Source organism: Dendroctonus ponderosae, unplaced genomic scaffold (genome assembly GCF_020466585.1).
Source record: "Dendroctonus ponderosae isolate FM_Combo_2020 unplaced genomic scaffold, Dpon_F_20191213v2 Dpon_F_20191213_9, whole genome shotgun sequence".
NCBI classification, from domain to species: Eukaryota; Metazoa; Arthropoda; class Insecta; order Coleoptera; family Curculionidae; genus Dendroctonus; species Dendroctonus ponderosae.
The window spans coordinates 7,857,999-7,865,771 of NW_026019116.1; the positions used below are offsets into that span (position 1 = coordinate 7,857,999).

Here is a 7,773-nt window from a genome sequence, read left to right on the forward strand (position 1 = left end):
AAAACTATTCGAATTTACTCACTCACGTTGTTACGACTGAATCGACTTTTCAATTCTCTATCCAACGATGCCAAAACGAATTCTGTGGCTCAAATAGTTATTGAGAAACTTCGAATAAAGGCCATTTAGTCATCTCTGGAATGATGTAAAAACGAGCGCTCTTGCTCATTTTGCTTCCGAGAAACATGCAAAACGGGACGGAAAACATGAAATTTTGCAATAGTCCTGCGCCACCCTTGCACAAAACGACGATAATTTTTCTAATTTCATAGATAACAGAAGACTGTATTTTTTCTACATAACCCCCCCCTGACTTTAAAGCTGGATCCGCCCCTGCATTCAATCTGACACAGCAAGTGACATTTTGAACATTTTCTGACGTCCAGGTACGTCGGTTATCAACGTCATGGCATTGTGACACATCCACTGATGACATTGACGTACACTCCGACGTGATTTTCACCTTACTTCTGCTAACAATTATCCGCGTTCTTGTAGTGGTAAATTGCAATTGATTTTGGGTGCGGAACCCGATGCAGATGCCATCAATGTGGCACGCAGCGGACCATGATGGCAAAAACACGGTCCAGGGAGCATGCAAAACCGAGCAACGAATCAAAGTGTGTGTTGCCCCTTACCGTTTTCGATCCCATTAAAAAAATTGTTGACCCAGAAATAATTCTCTAATTGAATCCTATGGGTAAAACAATTATTTTTTAATTGAATCGGGTTTTTTTCTCTGTGCTTTGACAGACTTGGATCGATTTCACTGCACCAGCATTGTCTTATTTCCTATTGTTTGGGTGCATTCGAACCATCCACCGCATCGATCTTCCAAATGATTTGTCTTGTTCTGCGGCTGGTTTGTCGCTAGTTCTTCTGTTGTTGTCCGATGATAATTAATAGCCATTCTCTTTTCAATTAGCCTTGTTTTTGCAACTGGTCTCCACATTAGAATGGGCTGTTTTTTTGGACAACAATTAAAAAGGCTCGACCTCAACTGCAGGTCGAATGCAAGAAAAACTGTTGGTTTTTACAGTCGCCACTAGTCATATGCAAGCTGGAGTTGTTAATCACTCGCTAAATATTAAATGTTGAGTGTTAGATGCAGATTTTCCGCTGCGCGGATTTGCATTTGATCAAGTTGATCGATTAGTTTTTCTGCAATTTGCTTTAGAAGGTGATCTTCTTATCAAAAGGTCAGCGGTTTGCCCTCCGGGCAAAATCAAACCTCCAACATATAATGGGATGTAAATTTCATGTTTACACACATTAGAGCCTTATTAGGCTTGCAGAATGGCAGGTGTTTTACATATTGCGAAAATGCTCTGATTTGTATAGAGTGGGCGTGGCCTTCAGCAGACTTGGTTTATACCCGCCGGATAACCGGAACTACGAAACTATCGGCAATTGTTTTTCAGCTTCAGACATCCGGGATAAAGGCGCAACTTCAACCAATCAACCAGCTGGAATATTAATTTATCGAAAAATTAAAATTCCTTGTCGTGTATTGGTGATTAGTGAACTCGGGCGGTTAATTTATTTTATTAATTGTATGACTTGATGAAATCGATCGCCCGTACATTAGAACGTTTTTTTGCCTTGAAACATTTGGTCACCGATCGTTGGGAATGAAACAATTGACTGTGATAAGTCCATTATTCAAGTCCACTGCTGCAATTTTGCCCAGAAATTGATAATGCTTGGAAAAAAGGTGTTTTTCTACGTCACGGCTTTGAGTAGTGCGGAATTCCCCCTTCATAATTTACTATGCGGTTCTTGTAGGCACGCATAGGAAGCTGACGGCTGCCGGACTTTCCGAAGAAATAAACCCAGAATTACGTATTCGTTCGAGAAAGATATGATGAAAAATTGCCGTGGAAGTAATGAGCGGAAGAATGACAATGCAGGCAAGAGCCTGTAAAATCGAATTTTTATGCATTAAAACGTCCTAGAAAATCAACAYACGATTTATTCAAAGTTACACTTCGGACGCAAAATTGATGCTAATAATGCGCGGAAAGTTCTCTTTTCGAACGAGTATTTAACCAGCTAAYATTTGGAGGCAAAAGTTCGTCTACTTCGAGAGGGCGAAAAGTTTCATAAGCCCTTATTTTTGAAACGGTYAAAAGCATCAGAACCAYCGTAAAGAACTTTTCGATATTTTGCCTCTAAATCTCTAAATTGATAGGAGTAAATATGYMTACTTTCCAGTGTTGAAAACTGTAAAAGCCTAAATTTACGAAACGGTTCTCAGTAGCCAATCAGAGAGAAGGTTTTTYGATAACCRATCTCGAAGACTGTCTTTWRGACATTCGGTTTCATTGRAAAATMATTAMTTCTAAACGAAAAATAGAAAAATTGAAGAAAATTTCTGAGTCCTAAGATATTTTTTTGATAGGGCGTTTCCACACTGACGTTTTCCTCCTCAGGAGTTTCTGTTTCTTTTTTCTTCTCAGTCAATTTTAGGCATTAAGCATTTGTTTAGGCAAGGAAACCTTCTTTTGTGTTAGTTTTTCTGTAGCTCTGTTTGGCTAAATTGCTCCCTATTGAAGGAAAATAATCAAACAAAAAAATAAAATAGAGAAGTAAAAAACAGAGGCAAGTAAAAGACTAAACAGATTAAATATCTGAGTCCTAAGTTTTTTTTTATAGGGCGATTCGACACCTACGTTTTCCTACTCGGGAGTTTTTCCTTCTGTTTCCTTCTCAGCAGTCAATTTGAAACTGTAAACATTGGTTTAGGCAAGAAAACCTTTTTTTCTGTTAGAATTTTGCTGGTCTTGTTTTGTTTAATTGCTGCCCATTGAAGAAAAATAGTCTAATAGTCCAAAGATTAGATTATTGACTATAATCGGTGAGTTCTTGATGGAATTTCAACCAGGCTTTTGCCGCAAAATTACATACTTTTTTACAAAAAAGCTGGAAATTTTGCATTTGTTGGCACTTCTGCTGAACAGCATTTAACGAAGTAACTTCTGGTAGAAAACATTGAAGAWGAGACAAAAGATTCGCTGCCTGCGAAGCTTAGAAACGTTTAAACCGCCATATTTTCAAAACGGTTTACAATAACGGAGCAGTCCTGCAGATCTTTTCGATAGCGCATCTCGAGCTCTATTTTACACCATTTAGGATTCATTAGAAATTTCTAACCTCTAAAGAGATAGGGGCAAATATTGTGCAATAATAAGGAAAATATCGCCGGTTAAAGATGGTGACCGTTCAAAAACGGCTCAAAATGGACAGAAAATATCGATTATTTCTAAACTGAGAATTCTAGCGTGTTTTCTAATTAGTTCGTTACATTTCTCGCTTTTCTCGCATAAAAATGAAGTGAAATTTGAGACATTTTGACAAACTTGATATTTTTTGAAAAAATCGACCTCCACCCTTAGAAAAATATTTCCGATTTTTAGGCCTCCACTAAGCTAAAACTCATACTCAGAAACGGTTTAAATTATCTGATCAATCATCAGAGCCTTTTTATGGGTCTTTATGGCTAATTAGGTTTCATCAGCAATTCCTAACCTCCGAAGAGAGAGAAGGAAAAATAAGGAAACGCCCACATTTAAAACCGGTCATAGCTCGGACATGCCAAAAAATATCTGATAATTCTTTAAAAAAACATTTTCAATTATAGCTCTGAAACGGTGACAAATATCGAAATAATCATTGGAACCTTTTCGGTAGAACGCTTTGAGCGCTGTTGTCCTAAATATATTTTTTCGGAAATTTCTTGCCTCTTCAAGGGTAGGAAACAAAAATTAGTTTTTTTTGCCTAAATTCAAGTTCAAGAGGTTAAATCTCGAAATGGGTTCGAAATACCTGATTAGTAGTAATGATCTTTTAGATAAAGCGTTTCGAGAGCTGCATTTGCCTCATTAGCTTAGAGCATGCATTCCTAACCTTTAAGAAGATAGGAGCTAAAATGACAAACTTTCAAGAGTCTTAAGATAAAAACAGCCGATATTTTCCAACGGATTTCGGCTGTTTGCTGCACTCGGACTATCGTCCAAAAATCAAATTATTTTTACAATTCTTAACCTCAAAAAAATGCAAACAAAAAGGTCATGCTTTCAGCGTGTTTAAAAGACTGTAGGCTGAAATTGTCAGAACTTTCGAGTCTGTTTCTGGTCGATAAAAAGTTTTGTGTAAACTTTGAAAAAAAATTGTTTGCATCATTGCCAAGTGCATAAATTTATCCCAAACTATCACCGCGAATAAGGCAGCGTTGGAGCGATTATATGAATGCTGAACAATCATTATTTTTTTCAATTTACTCATGTTGAATTCCGATGATTAACACTGTTGTCCGAAAAAAACTCTGCTTGCAATTACAAGATTTACGGATCAGGTGAGACACTCGAATTATTCGTCCAAAACATTAGTAACAATTAATTACGTAATTGGATAAATGTAAAAACAAAGCGATAGTTTAGCGGCGGTTTTTTGTCGTCAAATTGCAATCTTAATTAGTTCGAGCCGATTTGAGTGAAAATAAACAAATGCAAATCCATTTCGGTTTTTGCCAGTATCCTCCAGAGGCGATAAGTCGCGGCCACTCACGGCCAGTAGAATTATTTTTTTCAGCATCCAAGCTGATTGTTATTAATTCGCCTCTAGTCGTTGTACCCCGATTTAGACGATCGTGGCGCAAAAAAGCGAACGCTATAATCAATCAAGTTGAAAAAGCGCGTTTTTTTTCCTGCAACTTATTCTGATTGGTGTTAATGTGGTGGCGAAAACCGTGAAATTTAATTAGCTCAAAGTTGATCGATTTTTGCTGATTGTCTGTTCTTCCTCTGCCTCCTTAGCACTGGATAATTCCTTCCTAATTAGGGGGCAATAAAAATGGCAAGCAAAAGTAAAAATAAAACTTTATTTTAAATAGACAAAAATTTGTGTTTACATACAAAAACAATCGCTTTAAAACTATACAATTTCCAATAAAAAATAATTAAAGCGAATACATTATCTATGGATAAAAGAATAAATAGGCGAAATATGAACAACGATTTTAATTGAGGAGTTGAGCTGAATGCGCTTTTTAGAGGCGCACTTTGGCCGCTCAAACACCGATTGATTTAATTCGCTCGATAAACGCAGGAACATGTAGCTGCTACAACGGAAATTGATGGAGAATTCCCAGCACTGGCTCTGTATAATTAATGCGGGTCCTACAAACTCTACAAAAATGGACGAACATGTTTCTCTACCGCTATCTTTGCATTTTTGGCGCCTACATGCTAAGTTCTATCGTTAAAAAATCACAAACTATGTGAAAATCAGTCAAAAGCCCACCTACTACGAAAAAAATCGAATTATTGTTTTTTTGTATTAGTTACACTACGCTGGCCAAACCCATAACCGATCCCCAAGCTAGACCGTCCCACATTCGAATTGTGTGCTTTTCCCTAATATAATACAGAATATTCCTTATAATTTGCATCAATATTAATATTCCTAATTTCCAACAACAATGCGAAATACTCTAAAACAAGTATTTGTCCCATAAAATTTCCATTCAAAGTCCCTCAAAAGTAGTTAAATGTTTGCGCTGGCAGCCTGCAGAGGCGGTTGCTAACTAGATTTGCCACGTTTTTGTAGGCTGGTACGTTTCAGTTCCGAAAAATTGAGCAGTGATAGTCGAACAGTAAAACGAAAATATGCGAATAACGATACAATAACTTAACTAGGTTTTAAAGCGCGTACGAGCCGAAGGGCTGAAAGTGGTAGAGAGGCAAAAAAGTGATTGTTTCAGCCCTCAGGCGCAACATTCATCACAAATGAATGAACATATAAGTCCCAATAGCTGCCAGTTTGTCACTAAAGTCCTCAATAGATTTCTACCTCAACAATCACTTATATGACATTGAAAATGAGTAGAATTCCCAACCATTTGAAGAAGTTTGGTGCTCACAACCCAGTGTACCAATCGCGCTGCTCAGCATGCGCTATTGGACAGGATCCAAAGTGTCTTTCAGCCTCTTCATCACATGGCCGCCTATGTCCCTCACTTCCGGCCACTGTTTCAGTGTGAACACTATGGCTATGACGCAGACTACGGTTGTGATGATGCGCACTCTGAAACAAAAACCCATTCCGTTCGGTTTGCGCATCACTCATTGCATCGAAACACTGTTGTTAGAAACACACAAGCATGCGCCAGTTAGATCTAGTCAGTCTAGGTTTATGCGGTCAGATGTTTGGCCGGAGGAGGGCCGGTTAATGCCCACAAAGCAAATTTCACCCAATGATTCCAAGTGTTTCAAGTCAAGCCAAGAGTAAAACCAAAATACCTGATGAACTCAGCTTTTTGAGATACCTCTGGAAAATAAGGACAAATAGGACCACTTTTGGGGCGTCTCGTCGCCAAGTTGGCCCGTTTTGCCCCCGGTTATTTCCGTTACGGTCACCGTACGACTCGGGCTAAGAAACAAATAAATGAAATGTTGCAATTAAATTGTGTCTGCTGATATAAACGTAGACTGACACAACAGGTGGGTTAATGTGCGATCAGTAAGCCGTAGCTGCTGTCTTGYATCAACGTAAGATTTACGATTTGCAGATTCGAAGGCGGCGGCTACGCCTCTGAGTGAAATAGGCCTGGGCAACTCGGTGAWTTTTCATSAGTTAACGCAGTGCTGCGTAAATGTCTAGATGTTCCAACCCAARAAAACGMCCAGWGCAAMAGTTTTCAAAAAATTATTTAGAAAAAACKTTKMATRTTTATTTTATTGCGTTGTCAATAGGCCTGGGTAACTCAGTGAATTTTTATGAGTTAACGCAGTGCTGCGTAAATATCTAGGTGTTTCAACACAACGCAGCGRCGCAGTAATTCAGTTCCGTGGCTGGGAAAATGTTGATGACCTTTTCTTACTYGTTTGCACTCTTTCTTCTAAACGCTCAATTTTCTAAACTTTCAATTRAAAATRCTGACRATCTTAAAGTATTTTCTGCGAAAAATTATAAAAGACATTTTCTTAGAACTGAGTCTAGTTTGTTGCCTTGTAAAAAGTTTTGAAATTCCTTTCAAGCTTCAAACAAAATTTGAGACAAAAATCAAATAATTTTTGACAGAATAAATAATAATTATAATAATAATAAATAACAGAATAAGCGAAAGTTTATAATAAATTATTTGGAAAACTCGTCACCCACATATTTTACGTCGTTTTCTACCGAAAGTAATTAGGATTATCTTGAAAAAAAACAACCAAAGCAAAAGTTTTCAAAACATTATTGAGAAAATTAGCCGCTCTCATTGCTCTGAAGACTTTTGAAGCTTCTTTAAAATTTCAGGTCTTTCCAGTTTTGACAAAGTTTTTATTAAACAATTAATTCTACGCAAAAACGTGTTATTTTTTAGTTTTACTTAAAAATACTGACAATATTCAGCTATTTCCTATAAAAAATATTAACACTAATTTTATTGAAACACTCGCTTCGTTAACAGCTTTTTTAAAAAAATTCCATTCAAATTTCGTGCAAAACCATAATTCTGGATTGTTTCCCAAAAATATTTCGCCGAACAAAACAAGCGAAACTTTATAATCAATTATTTGGAAAACTCGTCACCTTTGTCGCTCTGGATAATTTGGGTTTTTTAATCCCAGTTTCTCCACTTTCATGTCAATATTTCTCAACAAAACTTGCTCTAAACAGAAAAACGCAGTTTTTCCTTACGTTTTACTGTAAAATACTGACAAACCGTGTTATGCGAAAAAATTAAGAAATCGATTTCACAAGAAACCTCGTCGTCTTCGGACCCAG

The 7,773-nt window shown here is 37.2% G+C and overlaps 1 protein-coding gene across 4 annotated transcripts in view; it reads right to left on the bottom strand.

Moving 5' to 3' along the window:
- Positions 1 to 4,859: 4,859 nt before the first annotated feature.
- The window catches only part of LOC109543317 (transmembrane and coiled-coil domains protein 2), a gene marked incomplete at its 5' end in the record, with an annotated part of 6,232 nt that continues 3,318 nt past the window's right edge, over positions 4,860 to 7,773 (bottom strand). For 3 of the 4 annotated variants that reach the window (XM_019912973.2, XM_019912970.2, XM_019912974.2), the window contains 1 exon segment: positions 4,860 to 6,084. In XM_019912973.2, the coding sequence (XP_019768532.2) occupies positions 5,955 to 6,084 (130 nt within the window). 4 annotated transcript variants of the gene reach the window in all.